Source organism: Staurois parvus, unplaced genomic scaffold, assembly GCF_062004578.1.
Source record: "Staurois parvus isolate SC_StPar_1 unplaced genomic scaffold, SC_StPar_1.0 ptg000170l, whole genome shotgun sequence".
Taxonomy (NCBI): Eukaryota; Metazoa; Chordata; class Amphibia; order Anura; family Ranidae; genus Staurois; species Staurois parvus.
This window is the reverse complement of record NW_028317966.1, coordinates 2734572-2761700: the sequence shown is the minus strand read 5'-3', so window position 1 is coordinate 2761700 and position 27129 is coordinate 2734572. Positions and strand designations below refer to the sequence as shown.

At 39.3% G+C, this 27129-nt stretch overlaps 1 protein-coding gene across 5 annotated transcripts in view; it reads left to right on the top strand.

Annotated features, from left to right (window-relative positions):
* The window catches only part of GRID1 (glutamate ionotropic receptor delta type subunit 1), a 1483898-nt gene that overhangs the window by 1292230 nt on the left and 164539 nt on the right, over positions 1-27129 (top strand). For all 5 annotated transcript variants that reach the window (XR_016312597.1, XM_089676479.1, XM_089676480.1 and 2 more), the window contains exon 12: positions 11249-11387. Coding sequence is in view for 4 of the 5 variants with exons in the window: in XM_089676479.1 (XP_089532605.1) it covers positions 11249-11387 (139 nt within the window). In the remaining variant the exon portion in view is untranslated. The remainder of the gene's footprint in view (positions 1-11248; positions 11388-27129) is intronic.

Sequence of the window (27129 nt, the reverse complement as noted above, 5' to 3'; positions counted from 1 at the left end):
TGTATTGAGGCTTTTGGTAGATTTAAATGTTTTTTTCTTCCATCAAAAATAACTTATTGAGTCTATTATATACCCTATGAAGGTCGTTCTTGTTGCCAGGATAAACTGTGACTTTACGTGTTGATTATTCATCCTAGTTTCTAGAGATACAAGACAATGTCCAGGTTCCATTCAGATTCAGTTTCTGAATTTGTGAATATCAGTAAATTGTCCAAATAGGGAATAATCTGGATCCCCTTCCATCTTAGGTTCTGCAGTGCCTCCACTAACCCCTAGTTGAACATGTAAGAGACTGAAGACAGCCTTAACAGAAGGGTGTCGAACTGGAAATAAAGAACCCTTGTGGTCCTTCCCCAACTCCCGCCTCTTGGCACCTCTCAAATGCTCTTGACTGATTGTGTCAGGGGCATGAAACATTTACTTTGAAAAAAATTGTGTTCAAAGCAGGCCAGTTGCCCGAATACTTCAACTAGGAATAATGGAATAGGACTCCAATTCTATTTTGTTGGTTTTCAGAATTGGTGCCATGATTAAGAGGGATGGCTGGGGGCATTTGTATTGAGCTGCTAGAGGTGAAATTATTAGACCAGTGCAAGATGTACCAAAGTAAAAGCATTTATCAAGAATGTTTTCATTAATCAAGAATGAAAGTCGGGGTTCAAAGATGATCAGACACCATTGTGGTTTCGACCATAAATGATGCCGACTGGCAATCCAACAGCATTATTCCTGGAAACCAAGCGGTTTCCAGGAATCTAAAGTCTTTGGATTCCAGGGGGGAGTATGGTTGCTAAAATGTAAAGGAATTGTTGGAAGGGCACTGCCAGGAGTGGAGACTGCAGATTAATTTGACTCAACATGGTAAACTTCACCCAGCTCAGACATGGAAAGGATTAACAGATTGAAATCTCTTTCTTGAGTCTTGATTTTTCATTTGTTTCTTGAACAAACAAAACTCCTCCATGCTAAATAGTTACGTGACTCCCGATAGTCCATGTCCAACTTCTTAGAGGCAGGCCCTTCCTGCTGGCAGGCTAAGCCGGGCACTGCTATAGCCCTGCCGCCTCATCCCAGGGGAGTGGCCAGGACTCAGAAGGTTTGGAAGCCCTGAGCCTGGCTCCAGAGCATGCGCACCCGGTCGATCATGGTTATGGGCCCACCCTGTGAGAGGGCCCTTGTTCCAGTTTATGTCACCCCTGCCCATCTGCCCTATACCTGACTCTAATCCTACAAAATCCCTGACAAATGTACTATGTGGGCAAGAGTAAGAACTGATGCTGTTTTGAAGCCAAAGGGTAGTCACATGAAATATTGATGAGATTTTTTTTCTGTTTTCTCACTTTGCATTTTGTAAATTAATAAAAATAAACAATTAAAATGTATATTTTTTAAAGCACTCTTACTTACAGTACTGTACATGTTGATTCTTTAAATTAAAATGGGAGGCAATTTTTAGAGACAGGAAATAGTCCTAATTCATCAAAAAAAATTAAATGACAATGCATTTTATTAAATTCCAGGCTGAATGAAGCCCACTCTGCCTCCAAATGTGCCTCCTATTGAAGAGTGATTTTTTTTTTTGTTCTGTGAAAAAAATGCAGCTTCAAGTAATATATCTGGCTAAAATGGGCCTAATGTTTGTCTGTCAAAATTAGACTCTCATTAATAAATATGAGATTTTCTACAGCAAATATGTACAATATTTGTATCATGTTTCCACAAATATTCAAATTGCTGGAATGTGGGCTTGTGCTTTGAAGGTGTTTTGGTGCACTTTGGGTTGACTTTTTATTAAACTTTGTAAACAATACAGTGTTATACTAAAAAGAAGATAATATATTTTGCTAAGTGACTTGTTTTGCTACTGTTTGGTGGTTTTCTTAAAGATGATAGCTGTTGGTTAGATTTTTTTAAAGTATATACTTTTAGGCACATTTTTAGGTATATTGTTCCGCTACTTCCACTGCTTAATTATAGTTTACTACTGTTATGCAAAAAATCAGTTGTCTTTTTGCAATTTTAGTGTTGCCACAATATTGTGTTGCTGATGCTGACCCTTTGAATTGTAATGTTTTATAAATCTGTGTCAATCTTTAAGGTACCCGCAAGCATGTAATATGAAAGATAATTGTATTTTTAGTATTGTCCTTTAAGCCATCTTAAAGTGGTAGTGATCTCTTTTTTCTATACTTTTACCTACAGGTAAGCTTATAACAAAGCTTACCTCTAGGAAAAATTAATATCTCCTAAACATGCCCTGTTTAGGAGATAGTTGCGCTTTTTGAGAGCTAGTGCATGCGTTTTGAAGAAACAGTATACAGAGTGACGTCATTGCGGCTCAGGCAGTCAGAAGGCCGGAGCACGTGAAGATGGAAGCATCTGCAGTGGGGACAGCGCGCCGCTGGAAGGTTTTGTTGTACTAAACCTACAACAGTAAAATCAGTCTGTATATGCAGTCAAGCATGCTTGTTATACTCAGTGTGGAACCTAAGGGGTTAATCCTGTGCATTGTGTAAAAACACTGTTTGATCCTGACTTCTCTGATCCTCCCCTTCTTCTAGTGTCTCTCTTTTATCTCCTTATAAGACATATCTTGTAGAGACACTCTTCACATGCTCAGTTTAGTGTGTATTGCTAGTGAGGTTTTTTGTTTCTTGGGAGAGTGCATGTGATCAGCACAGGGCCAATCAGCACTGTCCAGACAGAGGTCAGGGGTTTTGCATCCTCCTAGAACAGAATAAAAACTCCTTCTACAAGCTTTAACCAGTGCTCTGCTGGACACTGATAGAAGTCACAAGACTGTTCTTACTGCTAATGATAAAAGGTATTTATCAGTTTATATTTACTAAAATAATTGCATTTCCATGTGCTGTGTACTTTGGGAGACCAGATAGAGTGAATGTAGGGTCTTCGGCTTAGTAACACTTTAAGGTAAGTTCTTCATAATGTGCTAGTAAGCAATTACCTTGCAGGGGATTTTTCTTTTTTAAGCTGCGGTTTGCTACTGCTTTAAAAGAACCTCTCTGCTCTGAACAACAATTTAAATTTTTTTTTTTTTTTTTTTTTTATTAGGTACATGTTCCCCAGACCCCTGCCCAGATCCCCATGCCCATTGTTTGACAATCCATTGTCTGTTAACCTAGAAAATGGCTATTATTGATATCCAAAGTTTAGCTATCATTGATTTCAGTGGGGTTTGAGTTTGGAATCATAATTTCAAAAATGTTTGCCAAACCGAACCTAAGAATGTTTGGTTTATCCTTAATGAACACCCTGTCCAAAAAGAATGCGATGTTGCAATACTTTACCATAGACACAGAGGAAGCACATATGATTACCGTAATTCCTAAATCTGTAGAAAGGTCCTATGACAAATCAAAAATATAGAACACAAAGAAGTTTAGGTCTTTAAGCAAAGAACAATGTAATATACCCCTTTGCAATCTGTCGGCTAATGTATTTTATTCTATTCATGCTTACGGTGGGGACAAGTCTCTTAAAAACCCTGTTCCACCTCCATATAAGAAACTAAACTTGAACCTGGCTCCATCTAGTTGTGAGGGTATAAAGTTAAAGTGTTACTAAAGTAAAAAAAAATTAAGTAACTAACATGTTATACTCAGCTGTTCTGTGTTCAATTGTATTTCACAGAGCGGCCCTGATCCTCCTCTTCTTCAGTCCCCCGGTGGTGATCTTGTCTCCTCCTCTTCTTTGTGTGTACCCTCCTTGCTATGTAGGCACACCGTGTCTGACCGCTCCCGAACTGCGTCTCTATGGAGCTGCGTTCCACAGACTTACACAGCGGGACCAGGGCGGACTGACAACTCATGGGGCCCTCGGGCAATAGGGGATCATGGGGCCCCTGTGGCCTTGCACAAACTCAAAGCCTATGAAAAAGGTACCAGGGGCATATCATGGGGCCCCCTACTGACCACGGGCCCTCAGGCAGTGCCCGAGTTTCCAAATGGTCAGTCCGCCCCTGAGCAAGACTTATCCCTGCCCCCACTTCTTCCTCACTGCATTTGATTGATAGCAGCAGGAGCCATTGACTGCTTGAGTGCTGTGTGAAGAGGAAGAGAGGGTAGAATAGGTGCAGCTGTGTACAGAGCTGGATCTATTCTCCCCTTTTTTCCTCTGCACATGAAGAAGGGGGAGGACAGCGGAATAGGACATTTTTTTTATCTTAATGCAAGGTAAAAAATGTTTTTAGCTTTAGTAACACAAGCTGGGTAAACACAGTAATTTTTTTCAACCTGCGGGTTGACAGGTTGAACAAAATAAAAACTGACAGATTCCTTAATCAACACAAATGGCATTGATGCACAGATCTTTCCAACTTTTCTATTGTATTCTGACAGCAGGGGTCCCCTCCACTTTGTTGTTCCATACCTGTTTGACAGAAGCCAATCGTTGAACAGACAGCAGTACACACTGACCGAAACTCAGCCAGTTCAACAGGATTTTTTGGTCCATGTATTCCCTGCTTTAGATGTATAATTTCTGAAATTCTACCAAAGACATCAATATTGTTCAGTTTTTTTTTCATATAAAGTGCAATCCCTTAATATATTAAGAAAGTACTAAAGTATTGTTCAGAATTTTGCAATACAGTTTATATTGTTTAAAGTTTCAGCAGTGCAATAGTTTCTCTGGAATCGTATCTACTGAATGATATTATTAGGATAGTTATAATTCTTGTGTCCTATTTCTCAGTGTCGCTGTCTCAAAACATCTACATCTATATATTTTTTTCAAATAAACATATTGCGAGTGTCTTAAGAAATGACAGCTCTGGCAGCCACTTTCCTCTTGGGTATAAATTTGACTTCTACAATATTCTCCAAATTTAATATCCAACAACCTTATCATATTTCTCCTGGGAAGTGTACAGACCCACAAGTCAGAGGGGGAGATGCATATTCTGCACACACGGTTGAACTCTGTTCACTTGTGTCCGTATGTATACACATTTACATATTCACTGTTAGGCCTTGAGAGAAGTCAAGCTGTCTTGAAAGCAAGACATTTGTACTGAGAAAATATGCATTCTATCATTTCTGAAAACTCTTTTTGAGAAATTCCCATTGCCTGGCTATCGCGCTGAGCCAAAGGCTTCAAAATTCTAAGTCCCATACCTGGGACAAGTTTGGGGAAGCAGGATTGCTGACCTAAACCACCTAAACAAGTATTAAACAAGCACAGTATTTTTTACATGTTCAAAATGCCAGTCATATAGTTCTTCAATTTGTTTTTCTTTTACCTACAAGCTTCATTCATTTGACGATTATCCATTTATAAAAAAAAAACATCAGCAATTTTACTCTAAAAGTCTGAATATGAATATTATCTTAATATATCTTATAAAGCTAGTTTGCTTCCTGCTGTGGTTTGATTATGTTCATTGGCATGAATAAATTTTCCTGTTAAGTGGATGACAGCAGAGATAAAAATGTATCAATTTTGTGTGGATAGAAATTCAATTCCTGCCTTACAAACAGAATCAGTCTATGTAATAGACTGATAGAGGAACTAGGTTGCCCAAACTCCTCCTCAGAACTCAAGCTGTGCATTTTTATTGCGGACCAGTTTATTTTTTTTTTTTTAGAGAGCTCTTTTATCTCTCTCTCTTTTTTTTTTGTGAAACTTATTAATTCTTAGTCTTGTTGGAGTCTACTTCAAGTACTACTCCAAAGTAAGCCATATTCTAAATATGTACTGCACTTGCAAATGCCAAAAAGCTTAAAAGCTCAGTTCACCTTTGGGAAAAGAGTAATAAAAGTACAGATTTTTTGTAGGAAAAAAAATGTGCATTTATTATTTTTTTCTCCCAGGAGCCTACAAATCATAACACCTACAATTTGTGTATGGCAGGTGCAATGTCAGGCTCCTGCAGACAAGTTAGTCCTCATGCAAACTTGACGTTTTTACAGCTGCTGTTTTTGGCTTTTGACGTTTTTTTCTACAGCTAGTTATCCCCCAGCATGTTATCCTTTGTGTCCATGTACACATAGACTGTTATCAATGTTTTTTGGCTGGAAAAAAAACCCAGGGCTAGTGGGTTTCTAGAGGAGGTTTTTAGCTGTAAAAATGCTCTAATGCTGAAAAATGCAGCAAAATGCGGTAAAATGCCACACATCGGCATTTTTGGATGTTTTTTTTGATTCTCCCATTTTTTTTTTGTTAAAAAAAATCACTAAAAAACGAAAACGTGGAAAAACGTGGGAAAACGTCACTAAATGCAGCTAAACGCTAATGCAAAAACGCTAAAAAAAGCTGAAAAATTAAAGTTTTTAATGTGACTTTACACAGCTAACGTTACCAGCAATATGAAAATGTCCAGTGTGCATGAGGACTAAAAGGCACAGGAACGAATACAAGCTTCAAAGCATTTATTCATTAAAACAGTATCACTCATATGCACAATGGCTGTAGCAAGCTCAGGGTGCTGTGGAAAGAAATACAGAGGTAATCAAAGGAAGAAGCATGTTTGGTAAACCTTGGTAACTGTAGTGCCGGATGACAACCGGCAGTGTCTACAGCCATATCCCATACACCTTACACACCAGGCAGAGCTTCACAGGGGCGGGCAGTGGGCAGCAATGCATTTTAAGGGCAAGGAGGTTTGGAGGTGCGGACAGTGAAGTGCTGACATCAGCACAAAGATTTGTAGACTAGCAGAAGAAAACCCCAAAAGGGAATGACAACACTAGTGGGGATTTCAGTGAAACAAAGGCAGAGTTGTCATCTCAATATAGAGAGTTAGAAGCTCACTGGAAATTCTGGCAGGATCACTGTTTTTTTTTTCTGTTTTTAGTATTTTCAACAAGATAAAACATGGGGAAATGCACACGTATCGCAGAGATACTGTATACTAAATATATATGCTTATTTTGCCCAAGCTTACACATTAGATAGACAAATAGACTGTTCACTTTGCAAATGAATTTTCACTTTGCAAGGGAATCTTCCCCTAGGTTAGTGAATATAGTGAAAATTCCCTGCAAAGAATATCCAATAACATGCAGGAAAAAAAACACTATTTGTAGATGATTTCAAATTATGTCAGGAAATAACTTTAACATAGGTTCTAGCATTATCACAAAAATAGAGGGTTTTTACAGCTACCTAGCAGATAAGGTTCGATATTGACAAATACATAAATACAGTATATCAAAGGTGACTCCACTATTTGTAATAAAATATTTGCTCTAATGTTTCTGAAGAGGACACAAGGCCATGATTTGAGGTTAGAAGAAAAGAGGTTTACCTTAGACCGGAGAAATTACTATTTACTGCTAGAGTAGTAATAATGTGGAACTCCCTCCCCGAGGAACTGGTACTGGAGAGTGTTGACAGCTAAAAAAAATGGTTATCTCCTGAAGAAGCGTATACAGTATATGGCTATGGGAATTGATAGAGAATAAAAAACACACACATTCAACTGGATGGACTTGTGTCTTTTTTTTAACCATATAAACTATGCAATTGTGTTTCATTGCTTGCTCATGATTGGATGAAGGAAGTTCACTTCATTTACCAAGCTAATGGAAATTTCCTTGCAAAGTGAAAATTCCCTTGCAAATTAAACAGCCTATTTGCTTTAAGCAATCCCACCTGTCAATCAGAGTCTGCTACCCTTCCAGCAAGTTTTTCTTGCATATCATTGCTCCTTCGCTACCCCCCCACCATCACATGTTACCTCCCCATGTGTAAATGCTCAGGCCTGAGCAGCCAGGCTCCAGGCTTCAACACTCTCATGGCCAAGCTTCAACATCATTTGACACCGTAACTTACACAGAGTAGATTCCTGAAGCAGGGAAGCACTGAGAAAGTACAGATCGGTGAGTATACCTAGCTGTGGTTATTGGGAACTGTCATGCTGCCCTAAATGAGCAGGTTACAGTGTCCACATTTGGGTAAGAAAAGGTTAAATATGGTTATCCCCAAGTAGTGCATTGTAGTGTAGTACAATGTCATCTTATATCCAAGTAGTACATTATGTTACGGGAGGTGCCGTCAGGTGTTTTATTCCACACAAAAAAACCCTCTTTGCAGGCAAATGTGTGTTTTCCATCTATATTTCTAAATGATTATGGGCGTGCAGGTTTCCCATTTGGTTAAATAAGACCCATGCATGTCTTACCCAAAACTTAAAGTAGTAATAAACCCTCAGCATTTTTTTAACTTAACACATTGAATGCAGTACAATACACATTCCCCAGTAAACTAATTGTTAAAATGCTTACCCCAGCACTTGCCATTTACAACTTTCAATGCTGCTGGCTCCTGTTTTCTTAGTACTGCTTCCCTTTTTTTTTTTTTTTTTTTCTTCCAAAAATTTTTATTGAAATACAAGACATTTGAGATTAAAGACATGTACGGAGCACATTCTGCACACGTATAACTGAAGCAATCTCCCGTAACGCAGACGGGTAGTCAGACATGTAATTGAAGTATGCAGTAAACATAAACAGGAGATCACGCTACCCAGTAAACAAAGTAGAATAACAGGTTCGCAAATATGGATGGTAAGCAATAGAGGTATAGAGGATGCAAGTGTCGGGGGTAAAAAGCGCTTAAGTAATCGGGTAGTGGAGCAAAAAACAGCATTGATGTCTGAGGCGGACGCCTCGTGCAATTCCGCACCCGGTTAAGTTAAGATTCTGCTTGTATGTAGAAATAGTTGTTTAAGAGAGAAATATGAGACAAAAGGAAAGAGAAGAGAGAAAAGAAAAAGAGGAGAGTACTGTATATGGAGGAAGATTTAGAAAGCACAGGGAGGAGTAAGAGAAAAAAAAAAAAGGGGGGGGGGAACGGAGAGGGGGGGGGAGAGGTGGGAAGGAAGTGAAAGAGGAAGGATGGATCAAGTAATAGGTAATAGCTATTAAGCCAACCATAATATAATATAGTAGACAAGCTAATAGGTATTATCCTTAGGACTTAACATACATTTCGATAAACACGGTCCGCGGCGCTATTCCAGAGGTGATAACTTTGAACGAGTACTGCTTCCCTTAGCTTCCAGCCTTCACAGAAAGAGTTAATAGTGGACAGAGTAGTCTCCAGACAGTCTTCTAGCTTGGAAGGGGAATGGTAAGCAAAAGGGAGGAGCAGGGAAGTGCTCTGCCATCCTAGGCTACTGGACTATGAAAAGTCCCTTGTGGTGAGAAATACGAACTCCAAATAATTTTTTTTTTCTAGCCTTCCACCTTTCACCCGTGCACACCAAAATCAAATTCACTCACCTGATTTTGGTGAATGAAAAGCCTTTAGGATTTTATGGGGAATCCTATACCCTCTTTTATTTGCTCAGTGATAGCCTCTCCAAGATAAGATCCTCTTTCAGGTCCTCACCGTGGCTCCCTAGTTTGCGCCACCGTATCATCAAAGAGAAAAACTTACATAGTGCAACATTGCCAGATCAATCTTATACCATAACGAACAGAATCCAGGCCACTCACATTTCAATAGCTTGTAAAAGGCACATTTATTAAGCCCATGACAACCTGATAATCAAAACCAGCCAACATACTCCAGGGTTCCCACATCAATGTAGCCAGATAGAGCAGAGGAACAGCCTCTGTATGTTGGCTGGTTTTGATCATCAGGCTGTCATGGACTTAATAAATGTGCCTTTTACAAGCTATTGAAATGTGAGTGGCCTGGATTCTGTTCGTTATGGTATAAGATTGATCTGGCAATATTACACTATGTAAGTTTTTCTCTTTGATGATATGGTGGCGCAAACTAGGGAGCCACGGTGAGGACCTGAAAGAGGATCTTATCTTGGAGAGGCTATCACTGAACAAATAAAAGAGGGTATAGGATTCCCCATAAAATCCTAAAGGCTTTTCATTCACCAAAATCTGGTGAGTGCATTTGATTTTGGTGTGCACGGGTGGAAGGCTAGAAAAAAAAAAATTATTTGGAGTTCGTATTTCTCACCACAAGGGACTTTTTTTATGGTGTCCTTTTCTTGAAAAATTTTTTTTTCTGATACAGATATGCACTTATTGATATGGGACATTTATATTTTGTGATTTATTAATACTTGATTTTATGTCTATTTTGCGCTGTTTATTTATATATTTATTTCATTGTTTGTGTATTCACATTTTTTGCACAGCAGCAATTTAGAAGGGTGATTCACTTAATTTGTATTTGGCGCAGGAATATCTTTCTTTTACTGGACTATGAGCTTCTATTGATGCACACAGTGCAGGTAGACACAACTCTAGTCCCTTCATGGAAGGGTGGATCCATAGGATGCTGCAAGAGAAGAGGATCACCCTGAAACAGGAAATCTGGGGGGGGGGCAGTTATGGCTTCAGCTTATACTGGAACATAGATAAGAGTTAAAAGATAAAGAAGCTGCTGAAAGTGCTTAGAGGGTTTAATGTCACTTTAAATAATTTGTTTTGAAGCTGTGAGAAATTTGTGATACGTGAATACCATCTCATACGATACATTTTGTCAGTTTGGTAAACTAAATGCGTAAAAAACAGCTAAATATTGTTTCTCCCCTGAAGAGTATTATCATATTTTAAACTCTTCTTTTAATAATGACTATTTGTACTGGTCCTTTCTTTTTTTTCTCATTTCCCTCAGTGATTTGTTCTCCCCATTCTATACAACCTCTGCTATAAATCAATAACTCACAGAAGACAGTTATTACAGGGTTGCTCATATAAACAGATTCAAAATGACTGATGCTCATGATGGTGTGCTAAGATCACAAAATAATATGAGAAGTATAATGTCAAATACACAACCCTTATCTCTAGTCATTTCCTGCCTCTGGCACATTGATTTCCATCTAGACATGCCATTCCCTGAAATCCGTCCAGTTTTTACTTAAACTTATTTAAATGAACATATTTGCACCGCTTTTTGTTTACTTTTTACAATTGTGATGGTTTGTAAACTACAACTGCATATTTTAAAAAAAAATATAAAATATATACTTCCCTTTCAAGCAATTTTCTAGTAACCTTGCGGCCTCCATCATCTCATGTGCAGATGTTTAATTCCATGCTTCATTGAGTACAAATGTCTTTGGGTCACAGTATGTAACCCAATGAGGGATGACCTTTCTTATAAAACATGACTCTCTCATTACTTGGAACAAGCAACACTTGTGTACTTATGACTTTCATTGACTTTTTCTAATTGTTTTATTTTCCCTCTACAATTTGAGGTGAAATAGTTTTCATTGTTTTATTGGTATTATTTTATCTTGTATATTTAGGTGGAGAATCTGTGGCAAATTCAGTGGCAATGCGGATTGTGATGGGCAGCTGGTGGCTTTTTACTCTCATTGTGTGCTCCTCTTATACAGCAAATCTGGCAGCATTCTTAACCGTGTCAAGGATGGACAACCCTATAAGGTACAATTGATTTTATTTTTTAACTCAAAATTAAATATTAAAGTTTGTTTTCAAGAGTGTTTGTAACATCCACATGTAGTATCCTTTTGATTTATGGCTTAATAAGCAGATTGAAAAATTATGTTTAATAGCTATTCGCCTAGAACTGCTGCAGTATGGAAAAATATGACAAAAATGCCAAAATAATTCTTAGAAAATAAAAAACAGTCACCATGGACATAATTTGTTAAAGTGAGGACAGTGGGCAAAAGTGAAGTAAAATGAACCTGTTTGAAATTAGAATCTCCATTCATGCACAAAGGAATTTGAGATCTCTTCTAGTTTGCAAATCTGAAGTACACAACGGTTCATTTTGTTGCACTTCAGTTCACTTTGGGAAGTGAAGGGCAGTGAACCAATCAAGTACAGTTTTGTAATCAGGAAGAGTTCCATGAGCAGCAATATAGCTAAAAATTAAAATTATGTACAAAAGCCAAGATAAATAATTGGTTTTCTCAATACTTTCTGGTGAGAAATTGCCTAGGCTTTCATGATGCATCTTAGGAGCTTGATGTCATCAGGTCTTCTTTCTCCAAATGTCCCATCCCCCTGGATAAGTTTTGCAATTGGGTGAAAGAAAGTCTAATGACCTCAATCTCTCAAGATGCAACTTCCTAGGGGATGGTAGGAGCAACTAGGCAACTTTCCAGGGAATAGGGGGAAATGTGAATTGTTTACATTTAGACATGAAGTCTTCTTTCAATAAACAGTTTCTCCTTTACCTCAATAAATGTTTAAAACTGTTTACAAGTGTATTATACTGTACTTTATCACACTTCACACTTTGGTGAAGGCAGTTAATAGAAAGTAGAGGGAAAGGCAGAGTTTCTATTGATCGCTTATAGGGCTCAATTCATGTAAAATACATCTAAAGACACATTTGTGATGATTTAGATGGGTCTCAGATCTCTATGATTAAGCCCTATTGGGTGAACTGTGTTAGGGAGGTGGTCCTGAGATGGTAACCATTATGGGCATATTTATGGGCTCTCCACACTAATAAACACTAACATCAGTGATCCTGTTTGGTGTGAAGTGGCTTCTTTTCCCTGCATTTGGTCTCTGATTGTGGATAGCTCATTCTGTTCTCGGAGTCTGAGTGGTGGTAGAGTAGGGAGGAGAGGCTTGGAGCAGAGAATTTGTGTGTTCATCACCCAAAGGTCTCAGATCTTGTCATTGAGACCTGGTTTGTTCTTTGGGTCATCATACCTTCCCTTTACCTCTCCTGGTTGAGCCAAATCTTCCTCCATTTGTCCATCACATGCTCCCTCACCCACAAACCACAGTTTTCAGTGGGGACATTTCAGAAGAGGAGACATTGCTGTCAATTCAGAAAGCAGTGGGCAGGAATAGGTGTGGCCAGGTGCTCAATTGACATGCTACAGGCAGTGACCCACACCCCATGCTCCCTGTAATGCTTTTTGTTTTATCCCACTGTAGTGCAAGAAGGAACATCCTACATGAGGGCAACAATGCTGTAATGAATTCAGGAACAATGAAGCAGCATTGTTATCCCATCATAGGAAACTTCTTAAGGTAGACTTTACTAGTAGCATCAACAAGTATCTGTAAGACTATGCAAGAGGAAATTGTATATATGTTTATAAAATATATTTTTTAATGGAAAGCCATAATTCAACTTTAACAACCCTGTATGCTTCAATACACTGCAAAAGCTGCAGCACCCTGTCTTTTCCTGTTTGGAAGCAAAGCAGATGACATAAATTAAAACAGGACAAATGGCTGAAAATATTTTATATTAAACTAAGTCAGACCATAAATTAACTGATCTTGACATAAATGTATAAGTATTTGTTATATTCATAAAGAATAATTATGTGATACAAACATCTAGAGAGGAATGTAATAAGTACAAAGTGGAAGAAAAGTCTCACACTAGCTATTCTTCATTCCATCCCCCTTCCTTCTACCTTTCTGGCATACCTTGTGTGAAAAAGATCAGTGTACTTACCTTTTTAAATCTTCTCCAGACTGGTCACATGATCCTGCAGCTCTGGTTTCCCTATGTCAGTGATTGCCTGCTGCCGGGGACAGGAGGGAGCACTGACAATGGCTGGGCTATGGGAGCTTACTGGTGATGTCATGGCTCCCAGAATTCAGAGCCATTCTTGAGCACTCCCTTAAACAGAGCTGCAGGATCACATGACCAGAATGGGATGGATTTAAAATAGGTAAGTATACCACTCTTTTTTACACATGGTAGGCAGGATAGGTAGGAGGAGGGGATGAGATGGAAGCTTTTTAGGTATAGTTAGTGCAAGGCTTTTCTTCCACTATAAAGTGGTTTTAAACCTAAATTCTTTCTTTTCCTAAATGAAAATATGTTAATGTACCTGCTCTGTGCAATGGCCCTGAACCTCCTCTTCTGGATCCCCAGCCATTGCTCTCCACTCTTCCTTTTCTCCGAGTGCCCCCATAGCAAGCCACTTGCTATGCTGGCATTTGTGCTGGTTCAATCCTTAGCTGGACTGTGTGCACTTATTTAGACTATGGAAATAAGATACCCAACACAGGATGGTTACTGTGGGGATATATGCAATGCTCCCAAGTGCCACAACCTATTCAAACTGTTTGGGGAAAGGAGAGAGACCTCTTGGTGGACTTTATAGGCACTACAACAATGATAAATAAAAGTATTGCTTTATGAACATAAAAAGATGTACAATAATACATAGTATGTCTATGTATGTTCAATAAAGCAATACTTTTATTTATCGTTGTAGTGCCTATAAAGTCCACCAAGAGGTCTCTCTCCTTTTCCCATACTGTGTGCATCTATTGACAAAGCATAGTTTGGCCCTATCCTTGCTCCCTCCTCACACAATTTGATTGACAGCAGCAGGAGCCAATGGCTCCTGCTGCTATCAGCAAAGTCCGTGAGACCAGAAGAGCTGCTGCAGAGGGGATAACATTGAATCGAGAAAGTACTCAGGTAAGTGTTTGGGGCAGTGCTGGTGCAGGTTTTTTTTTATCTTAAAGCAGAGAATGCATTATGGTAGAAAAAAAACTTTTGCCTTTAGAACCACTTTAATCCATTTTATACTGTACATAGAAAAAAAGAATGAACAATGTACTAATTTGGAACCATCTACATCCTGTTCATCACACTTTCACCTGTTGAAACATTTGCCAATATAACATTCACCATGTTATAATTGTGGTAAATGTGTGTAAATGTCTTTGAATGTGTCTAATGTTTTATAAATCTGCTCCAAAAATTTCATATGGCAATGAATAACCGTGGAAGCATAAGAGAGCACAACTGGAAATAGACTATTATTTTGTTAAAATATCTACTTTTTAGACTGCATTTATTCCTAAGAATAGGATCAGAAGAAGGGTTTACTTTCTTTATTGCCGGTTTTATAAAAGTTATTTTGATGTGTGGCATTCAAGAATAAAAAACGTGAATAATAGCAACCATTTTATTGTATTTTCTTACCTTTCAACCTTATTCTCCTCCTGATATTTCATGTAGTGGTGCTTATTATACAGAACAGACTGTTTGACTAAAGAAAAAGTTTCTCAAACTAGAGCTTAGTTGATAGCATGCTAAACAATATGACTTAAATAACTCCGTGATAAAAACAGCCGTGCATTTCGAATCCAAGCGCCAGCAACATTGTTTTTTTCTGTCAGAAAGCAATCTATCTGTGATTGGAGAGGCGAGTCTGGAGACTGAAGAATCAGATATCCCACAGCGCTGACTTGCTTACAGCTTTTACACCACTGCTGTGCCAAAGCTACAGGTGCGCGGTGATGTCTGGAAGCAATGAGAATCCTTGGAGAAGTGTAACTTTGTACATCGTTTACTATTCCTCGCTGTTTAAAAATGAAAAACAGCCTGGCAATCTGTGCTAAAAGATGGTTTTTGGAAAGCACTGCATACGCACATCATTTTCAAGTTTTCTGAGATGTTTTAGATTTGTGCTTCTAAAGAAAGAGAAATGTGGTGGTAAAATGACATCTTGTGATAAAAATTGTATGTGGCATTTCAAGTGATATTAATTTTATTTTTGTAAGCAGTGTTTATACCATTTATTTATTTTTTAACAAGCAAATCTAAAATATGTAGACACACAATGAACAATGCAGACATCTTTTTCTATGTCTGCTTTTTACTATTTAAGTGTATATATAAAAAATGTCCTTTCTATTTTTTTGGATATTGTAAGTAACAGTTAAAACCTCTGTCGGGTTTTTATTGCTTTTGTGTCCCCCCTGAAAAAATTCACCTTGAGATTTTGAAACACAAAAAGAGGACATAAGGGGCAACCATATAGTGTAGCATATAGATTATATTAGTAAAGTAAAACAAAACAATGGTAATGCACTTCTAAATGTAGGTAGATTAAGGCATGTCAAACATTACAGATCCTGGGTCATGGTGGTGAGAGAGGTGTAGCTATCCATGAGCTGCCGAGAACAAGAGAACCCACAGGCGCTGGAGCTGAAGCCAAAATTACACGGGAACTGCTAAACGACTGGCTTGATGACAGCACCAAGGAATCCACCTCACAAAGGCACTTGGGATATGTGTTTTAGGAGCTTCCATGCCCTCTTTATCAGTCTGGACCATGCCCATCCAAGGTGCCTTTGAGAGGGGGATTCCATGGTGCTTTTATCATGCCGGTCATTTGGCGGTAAAGAGAAATTTTCCAGTTAGAACACTGTTTCAGTGACAACAGTCTAAGGCAGGGGTCCTCAAACTTTTTAAAAAGGGGGCCAGTTCACTGTCCCTCAGACCGTTGGAGGGCCAGACTATAGTTTAAAAAAAAAAAAAAACTATGAACAAATGCGGACACAGTACAGGAGATGACCAGAGACTGCAGACATACAACGGTGGCGGGAATACTGGGCCGGCCGCTCCATAAGACACACAGACATTTCCCCCCAAGTGTGTCTTATGGAGCGAAATAGTACCCCATCATTGGTATCAGTGGGAGGAATAGTGCCCAATCATTGGTGTCAGTGGGAAGAATTGTGCCCCATCATTAGTGTCAGTGGGAGGAATAGTGCCCCATCATTGGTGTCAGTGGGAGGAATAGTGTCCCATCATTGGTGTCAGTGGGAAGAATAGTGCCCCATCTTTGGTGTCAGTGGGAGGAATAGTACATCATTGTGTCAGTGGAGGGGAATAGTGCCCCGTCATTAGAGTCAGTGGGGGGAGAGTGTCCCAATATTGGTGTCAGTGGGGGAAGGAATAGTGTTCCATCGTTGGTGCCAGTGGGGGGGTGGAATAGTGCCCCATTGTTGGTGTCAGTGGGAGGAATAGTGTCCCATCATTGGTATCACTGGGAGGAATAGTGCCCCATCATTGGTATCAGTAGGAGGAATAGTGCCCCATCATTGGTGTCAGTGGAGGAATAATGCCCCATCATTAGTATCAATGACACCAATGATGGGGCACTATTCCTCCCACTGACACCAATGACACGTAACTTGCTGACCCCTTCTCCAGCCTAGGTGCTACTGTAGTCAGCATACCTGGTTGCAGCAGCACCATCAGCACGGCACACTTACCTGTCAGCTGTCCTTCTTCACTCCGGCCTCTCTCTCACTCGATGTTTGCGGGGCCGCTCGGCTCCGCCTCCTCGCAGGTGATTGGCCGCCTGTGTGCCTTTCCTGAGCTACAGTTTTGGCGCCCAATCACCGGTGAGGAGGCAGAGCCGAGTGGCAGGAGTGAGGGAGTGGCCGGAGTGAATGAAGGAGCAGTGCTTCCTGGACTGGATCGTCGTGGGACCGGTGCCAGGTAAGGTACAGCAGCCCACTGCCCGCCCCTGTATTTAGTGTCCCTTCCTGTCCCGCCCCTGCCGGCGGGCCGGAAAAAAGGGCCTCATGTCCCGCATGTGGCCCGCGGGCCGTAGTTTGAGGACCCCTGGTCTAAGGCCTCATGCACATGAATGCTTTTGGGCATCGAATGTATTTTGTTGGTATATTTCCACACCCAGGAGAAACAGCTGCAGGTTACAGCCACCCATTATAATGAATGGTTGTATGGTAGCTGTAAGCAGGTACACAATCTGCTTGCATAAACTCTTGAAGGGGGGTAAATCCAAAAATGTGGCTTATATGCTGCAGCTGTCTCTTCCAGGCACAGAAATACCTCCGCAATTTACCTTGGATGACCAAAAGAATCCATGTGCAAGCCTAAAAGGGGACTGTTGCTCACTTCCTGTTGTAACTAGGATTCAGGAAGTGAAAACAAAATTCTCTATTGAAACAAACATCCACGTTCTGATTGGTTTTACCATGGTTTTATATATTATGACAACTTGGGGGTTGTTTAACTCAACGGTAGTGCAAACAATTTAATTACTCGATGCCAGAAGTGTCTTCCAGGGCTTTTTCTGCCCACTTTTATTTAAAATGGCAAAGAAAAGTTCAACAGGAGACATCAGTTGCCCATGCAGGAGTTTCCACCATCAACATGAACAAAATAGTATAGAGGATGTATATAGGGCACATCAATGGAGGAGGCTGAGGGCAGAAAGATGTCAGCCAAGGATGGAGAAGGTGCTGAAACACAGGCACTGGGCATCACTTCTAGGAGTGGAAGAGGATAAAACAGGAAGGTGCTTCTAAGTGCAGTATATCCAGATGAACTTTAATGATGACAGCTAGAAACATTAACAAACTTTACGTAAAAACAGTTTAACCTCCTCGGCGGTGTGATTCTTTCCGATTTTTTGTGCTGAAAGCGGTACCATTTTTTTGCATGGAAATATGTAGTTTTTTATTGTAGGCTGTAATTTTTAGGAATAACTCACTGAAATCTGTATGAACAAAAGTCTAGTAAACATTCCGGATATGACAAAACTTGAAACACAAAATCATAAGTTATAATTTAATAAATAATCATAAAAAATAATAATATAATAATAATAAATTTAATTCAATAATATAATCAAACCAAAAACACTGAAATTTGAAATACAGAGGCAAATTCGCACATCGCTGAGCAAAATCGCAAAATCGTTTTCAGTGTCTGATGATGAATTTCCCCACGAATCATCACTCAATTCTGCAAGTGGTTTCCAGGCAGAAAGAACAGTCAAAATGCAGGCAGGGCACAGGACAAAGCAGTAGGGACCAAATATATGTGACATGCATTGAAACAGCAATGACAGCAAAAATTACATTTTTTAAAAATTTAAAATTTCCTGCCGTTTCCTGCACCTGTATGTCCCGACGTCACAGGGACCGGAAAGCAGATGCCGGCATCGGCCGGAGGAGATGGCCGGGGTTGCTGCAGGGGACACATCGTGGGAGCGAAGGACAAGGTAAGTGCTGCAGGGACCCCCTGAGCAACGCCGCATGGTAAGCCCGAGTGTAGCTCGGGGTTACCGCTCTTGGTACTGAAATTTTACCCTGAGCTACACTCGGGAATACCGCCAGGGAGGTTAAGTAAATTCATCAGGATGTGGGGGCTCTATCCACCACGTGAGAACCCGCTGTGCCGGCCAGCAGCTGCAGGGGGAGCTGAGGATAGGATGTCCAAGATGGCCACTGCAAGTTCCATGGTTGCTGGAACACATGCCAGAGTGCAGCGGCCACCTTGGACATCCTATCCTCAGCTCCCCCTGCAGCTGCTGGCCAGCACAGTGGGTTCTCACATGGTGGATAGAGCCCCCGCATCCTGACGAATTTACTGAGCCTGTTTTTACTTAAAGTTTGTTAATGTTTCCAACTGTCATCATTAAAATGTATCTGGATATACTGCACTTAGAATAACCTTCCTGTTTTATCCTCTTGAACAAAATAGTATGTAGCCTCCTGGCTCTCTTTGCAGCTCTGCTGCTCAGGCCTCGTGCTTTGGTCCTCCAGACCATCTAACACACATCCCAGCACAAACACTGTACCTTTGTCAGCTTGTCTCCGTCCTGCAACTCCCTGCTGCTCTGTCTCTCACAGGTTCAGGCCTTGGTCTGTCCTGCCTTGGACAGCATGGTACAGACACGCACCTCTATGCTTCCCTTGCAACACACACTGACTCCCGGGAGGGTGGAGCGCTGAACTTTAATGCTGTCTCTCCTAAAAAGACAGCACACACTTGTGCCACCAGTGTGCCTGTTTTCTGCAAAACCTGGCCTAGATTGCCTTATTACACATTGCATGGCTTTGCCCTGCCACAATATATTTTAAGAGGCAGAAACAGACAGATTTTTGATGAAAATAATATAGGTAAGATGTTCCCAAGATTTTTACAACCCTTAGTTTTCTGTGCCATTATTCCAACAATGGTTTTAAAATCAGTATATTAAGTATCTGGTAAAGTGAGAACTCTAGTTGTGTATTCAGAGACCCTGTTTGGAATCCTGTTCTATAGTGTCTTAATGTCACATATAAATGACAACTGTGAGCAAGGACCATTTTGAGAGCTGGGGTCATTGAGATCCCTTTCTTCTAGACTTGGTCCCAGCAACAGCAGATGTCTTTTACACACACACACACACACGCACATATTCACTAATTGCTATCTGATATGTCATGAGCTATCTCTTCAGGATGTACTTACTACTATAGGTTTTTTGTTCTTCTATGAGAAAATGCTGAAAACAAACTCCACTGAAAGGAATATGTTGGCTGCCATTGCTAAGTTCAATGAAACATAGAATACTGATAGCAGAAAAAGAAGCTTTTTTTCCTTTTTTTTATTTTTTTATTTTCAGGATAAATCTATGTTTAGTATCTCTACTGTTTGTTGGTTCACTATCTCTGCTCAAAGTCTGCTATAAGCATACACTCCTTTTTTGAGTACAATATTCCTCTCTAATGTTACTCATGAACCTTCCCCCTGCTAGTTTGAGGTAATGCCCCTCTGTTCTTGATTTCAGCTTCATATTGAAACTACTACCTTCAACCCAGTTCATATCCTTATTGAATACAAAGGATTCAGTCAAATGCTTTCTCTATTCTTTTGAGGCTGTACATAATGTACTGTATGTTTTATCCATTAGCACCGTTTTTGTTGCCTTTATCTTCTTTTTAATGTCTTTTAGGTAAGCAGGGTCTCCAGAGCAGAACAAAGTCTTCTAAATTGGGTCTATATAATATTTTTTTTTCTGAAAATGCTGGTAATCTGGCTTACGTTGGATACTTTGTAAAGCATTGACAAGAAAAAAGCGAGCAAACTGAAATCCTAGTTTAGGCAGACCACATGATGCCCATACTTGTTTTGAGCTAGCAACTCAAAAAGCATTGAACATGCTGGATCAGTATGACAACCAGTCAACTAACATATTCAACAGCCATCAGGATTGCCTAAATATTTCAGCACCTGTTTTCTATATTATAATTAAAGGATGTGCTCTTGTAGCTTGAGTGACATGCAAGAGAAAGTCTGCTGTTGTTTCTTTAAAACATTTTTTTCAAAATAATTTAGGATTTAGAATTTACCATCTCTACCATCTTTGAGAAGTTGTGAATTTTCTTTGAACTGTTTCTGAATCCTTCTATATTTGATCCTGTGAACCATGACAGCACATCTAATAACATACTCCCACATTATCATTTTATTCAACCATTATGGCTTATTCCCTGAAGTGTATGTTCTGTCAGAATATACTATTTCAGCTTTTCCATGTTGTATTTATCAACCAGAGTTGATACATGCATTATAGATAGCAGACCATTTCTTTATAGTGGTGTACATAATAGCTCAATCTCAAAAGACTCAGATTAGGCAAATGACATCAGGATGAAGCATGCTTATATTTACATAGATATAGTATTGAGACTACACTTTTGATTTAAGCTTTCTCTTAATGCCTACCTTCTATATCAAGATAACCCAACCAAGGTGACAATAAAGAAAACAAACACAGCAGCAGTAGAGGATGAAATGCTATCCTACGCTTTATTAACTTTATTAGACAGCTGTAGACTGGCTGAATATGATAGACAGGACCACTATATTCCTTTATATTAGTTCTAGGTCTCTGCCTTAGTATGAACTTAGCAGAAAGCACATCCAATGGGTGACACTTAGGCCTCTTCACCCTATTCATGTTTTAGCTTCTGAGTTCATGTACACTACCTGTTATCTGGGAAGCCAAAGAGGACCCCCAAATCAATTGCTGGATTTCCAAGGTTACCTCTTTGGGGTCAGAATGATAGCAAATTCAATTTGACATAGAGAATAAGAACCACAATTCAATGTGTTCCTGTAGGTGAAAAAATGACAGTCACTTTAAGCTACTACATGCTGTTACAAAGTAAGCTATGTGGATTGTATCATTTATCTTTCTACGTAGACTGGAAAGACTTACACTGAGACAGTGATCTAGCAAAGCACAATAACTCTACAATGCTACATGTACCATTAATGTATTTGTAAAGTTTTTTTTTAAATAAACATATTATACTTACCTGCTTTGTGCAATGGTATTGCACAAAGCATCCCCAAACCTCCTTCTCTAGCCTCCCCCCCCCCTTGCTCTAGGCTTCTCCTCTTCTCTGGGGGTGCACCTGTGGGCTTGCTCCTGAGCCAAACTGTGTGCGTCTGTAGACACACACAGCCTTGTTCAGCCCTGCCCCCTGCTCTCTGCTCACAGGGTATGATTGATTGTAAGGAGAGAGTGGGACTAGTGCTGTTGCAGATGAGCACAACGCTGGATCAAGATAGGACTCTAACTATGGGGGTGAGGGGTGATACTTCCACTGGAACATTTTTTATCTTAATGCAGAGAATGCATTAAGGCAAAAATGTTCTGCCTTTAGAACCACTTTGAAGGATAACTTTAATGATGTAAAAGACACAAATTAATGCAACTCTCTATTAATAAATCATTCAATTTATTTTTAAGGATTTCTTCACATGGACTTTCTGATAAGATTCGTCTGTCTGGTTTTCAGGTAGACCTGATTGGAAGCTTTATTGGAAGGCTGATGTAAATGGAGCTGCATCCTGTTTCCATATGCCTACCTGTGAATCCAACCAGGTCTGAAAAAAATCAGTAGGACTGCATCTTTTTTCCATTTTCCTGAGCTAAATAATATGCATTAGAGGTAGCTTGATAAAAACAGATGCAAGTCCATTTACATACGGCCTTCCATAAAGGTTGGCCAATGTCAGCTGTCAAAATGCAGACAGAAAAATTACATCCATTCCATTCAGCTCCGATTCAGAAGGAGATCTGTTCATGGATTTCCTGATTAACTGAGAAGACAGGACCATGTGACAAGACCTTTACATGGAAGTAAGTACTTGAATCTCAATTGCAATTAACTGCATAGTAGAGATCAAACTGCCATGCAACAGTGTTCAGGTCTGTTGAATCACAACTCATGCCTCAGAAAGGCATCCCGGAAGGAGGTCACATGTTCTCCAATACCTATAAGTACTAAGGATTTATTAGACACTGTGACAGAGCAATATAGCAAGGGTGCATGGGCAAAGGTGAGCATATTTCTGTGTGGGGGGGTGACTTTCAACAGACTGTCACTTTTTACTGCATGAACAAAGTTACAGTCTTTAATTTAGCTTTAAGTTGATACTTGCAATTACAAAGTAAGCCATATGTAGTGTATAATTTCTCTTAGTCTGAGCAGATTGGATAGACTTGCACTAAGACAGTGATCTAGAAAAGCACAAGAACTGTGCCATGCTGCATATACTATTAAAGGATAACTTCACTTTGCATTTAACCACTTGCCCTCCAGAGGCTTTACCCCCTTTCCTGATCAGGCCATTTTTTGCAATACAGCGCTGCGTTACTTTAACTGACAATTGTGCGGTCATGCAATCCTGCACCCAAATGAAATCAATATCCTTTTTTCCCACAAATATAGCTTTCTTTTGGTGTTAATTGATCGCCTCTGTGGTTTTTATTTTTTGTACTACAAAAAAAAGTCCACCAATTTTGAGGAAAAAATTATATTTTTGAATTTTTGCTATTAAACATGCCCAGTAAAAAAAAAATTAAAAATAAAATGATATCATAAATTTAGGCCAAAATGTATTCTGCTATATGTCTTTAATAATAAAATCCCAATGTGTGTAAATTTATTGGTTTACATGAAAGTTATAACATCTACAAATGGTGGTATAGATACTGGAATTTTTTCTAATACTGTTAATGGCGGCGATCAGCGACTTATAGCAGGACTGAGGCGGGCATTCTGACACTGGGGGGAACTGACTAACTGTCACTGACATCCCCAGTGACACCAATACAGTGATCAGTGCTAATAAAAAGCACTGACTCTGTACTAATGACACTGAGAAGGAAGGGGTTAACATCTAGGGTGATCAAAGGGTTAACTGTGTGCTGTGTGTATGCTTTACACTGTAAGCACACTGCTTTGTATGGCTTTGCTATATAGAGTAAAGCAGTGTGCAGGAGCTAACAGGAGAGAGAACTGTATTGTTTACTACTGGTCTCTCCCCCATGGCGATCAGCGGATGCCAGAAGGGAGTCACCGGCCGCGACATGGTGATCGTCAGGGGAGGCTGCCAACAATGCACTCCAACTCTGCAGTGCGGAAGTCACAGAAGTCACTACATTTTGTTGATTTGATCACATCACTATTTTTGGGACTATTATGATATTTAGAGGACTTATATATTTTCATTTGTTATTTGTTATACTGTCCATTTTGTTTCTTCATTTAAGTATTCACTATTCTCTATTTCTTCATTAACATACATTTTTATTAGCGCTGCACATTGATATTATAACGTCCCCTACCTGCAAATGCAAAATCAAGTGTGTGTATATGTGTATATACATACACGTGATTTTGCGCACCCCTGTCACCCTGTAGCAGTATTTCTGCTATAGGGCGGTGGGAAAGCAGTTAAAGAGTCTCATCCCATATACTGTAAGAAGCGTTATGATTTTTTTTTTCTGTGAATATGTTACAGATATCGATAGTCATTCCCATGCTGGATACAGCCCTTAATCCCCACTTGCCCCTTTCCTCTGAAGAAAATGCTAATACTTTCCTTTTCCCTATCTATCTCCATTTTACCTTTGTATTTACGTTGGTTCAGTTATATGACTGATCCCATTCTTTCTTTCTTTTTTTTTTTTTTAATTTTTGTACATTTAAACATTTGAATAAAATAGATATTTTAAATAAAATTTCTCATAGCACCCTCTTGCCCTGGGCAGGAATTCTGAATCTGAGATCTGTGATAATTCTTTTGATCAGGAAGACAAGGCTTGATATATAGCTTTTTAAACACAAACACTTGCTTTTTTTTAATCATTGATCACGTTCATGAGTCTACAGTATATAGAAATAAAAAAATATATTTTAATTGGATAAAATAATACATTAATAGAATAAAAATCCTCTTTTGAGAGCAACAGTTTCTTTTTTGTTCTTGACTCAGCCAAAGGCTTACAAAACATGTGAGCTGTGGGTGATTTTTCTACACATAGAACGAAGTGGGTGCCATAAATCCAGATTTAGATTTCATCTGACTAATCTGTATTTAATTTGAAATGCTGGCAAAATCTAACTCCATCATCTTGTTATTTGAATGATGTAAGTACAAGAGCAGTTAAACTTTTATAGCTTTGCTCATTTAAAAAGACCGTAATATATAAACTTGTAGGAGGCATAACCATTTATTGCTGGCAAGGTAGCACTTATCTGTATCAGAGGTTAAATAGAAAATGGCGTTAGATAAAACATTGACATACATATCAGTCTTGTTGCTATTTGTTACCATAGGTCTGTTTGGTATTTTGTACAGCACACTGTTAATCTCATGTTGAATTGTTAAAATCATGTATTTCTGAACCTGAACAGAGAGTGGTATGTGAATTCCTAAATTCTAGTACAGAAGGAAACAAGTGCCAAGTCCTTCAATTTAATGATACATTTAAAACGATGAAAATCATTAGTCAGTAACATTAGATTTCTAGGAATGGGCTGCCTGGGTGAGGGGATGTGATTTGAATGGAGAACATATACCTTTCAGGTAGGGAGCCCATGTAGCATCAGAGCTAGAGGGCTCAGTAGAAAATAGATTATGGAAATTAGCCCGTGGAGAAAAAATGACTACATGTGGTGGCACAAATGGAAAAGATAACGACAGAGAAACCCCCTCCCCACACACACAAATGGGATGTAGAGATGTGGAGAAGAGCTGCTTGTAACATGTGCTTAACATGCACTGTTCTATCCAGCTAGAGACATAATGATTCTATACTAGAAAGACAGGTACTGTTCTTCAAACATGAGGACACATTTAATTTTGAACTCCAACTCTATATTTTTATTAGATCATTAAATGTATTTTTTTTAAAGTGCAGTAGAATAACTACTTTATTTTTTGTTTTGCAATTTATGCCATTATGGAGAACAGAGTGACAGAAAAGATGAGCTCATCAGTGTGCGGCTTCTACATTCACTGTCCAGTCACAAGCAGGGGGAGGGACAGAGGGTATTTAATTGCTTATCTGATAATTCAGATCACAGAAGCTGACTGAAGGAGTTGCTGTCAAACCAGCTGCTAATAAAACACGTCCTTGTAATTACACTGGAAGAAATATTGTTAAAGGTTCAATTCACTACTAAAACATTCATATTGTTTTCAACAAAGCCCTGACGAAGGGAATGTTTTTGGACACCCAAAATGCATTGGCTACTCTTTGGATTACCCCTCTGACTTTTATTGTAATAAAGTTGTATCTGGGCCTTTTAGAAGTGCTTTAATTTACATTTTTGTGAAGGGGTACACATTGCAGGCTGATAATGCTGCTGCTAATTGCAAGGTAGTGGCTTAGTGTTGTCAGTCTGCAACAGGAAGCGCTGTTACTTGCAGAATCTCTAAATACAAAACTTTCCAACAGATTCATAAACAAACAACTTGCTTATGAAACTTTAAAACTATGTTCAATAGGCATATGACTACTTAGGTCTTAAAGTGTATGCAAACCCTAAATCTGTTTGTTATATTTTTCATCATGTCCCACTATGTAATCACACATTTGCAGGAATTTGGATTAATAAAAACAAAATGTGAAGTGTTGAAGGAAAAATAAAAAATATGAACGTAGGGACAATGCATAGGGTCAGTCTCTCCAACACTCATGTTCAATTTTCTGGTAGATGCTGCAGAGATTGTGCAGCAGTATCTTGTATTTTTAAGGACTCTGCTAATGAGATCTTGTATGTGACCCTTTCTTTGCAATGCATTATAGCACATCACAACACATCACATCACACATAGATCAGATGCATTGTCAAGCATTGTAGTAATGCTTATTGACCTCTTCCTGACAACATAATGCATATGTGTGGCAGCAAAGATGGTGGGATTAAATGTCCACATGCCACACATGTGGTACCCATGGATTGCCGAGATTTCTCTACTAAGGGCATGATCAATGCACGCTCCTAGCACTGTGATTGAAGTGCCAAAGACAATCAATATGATTAGGAGCTGACAGTCTGGGCTACCAATCATGTGACCACTGTGATTAGCTGTTTCAGTGGTCACATGAGCAGAAGCCTTTTCACCCCCAGGCATATAGACCCACTTAAAGGGATGTCAGGGCTGTGTGGGAAGGGGTTAATGTCAATACGCTCTAATGGAATTGTAGATGTAGTTTAAGGTAAAAAAAATAAATATTGTCCAGAAGCGAGGCATTCCATAAATATAGATTTCTGGACTAATTGGAGATCTGCTTTGGCTATACAAGTCAAATCATGGAGAAGCTTG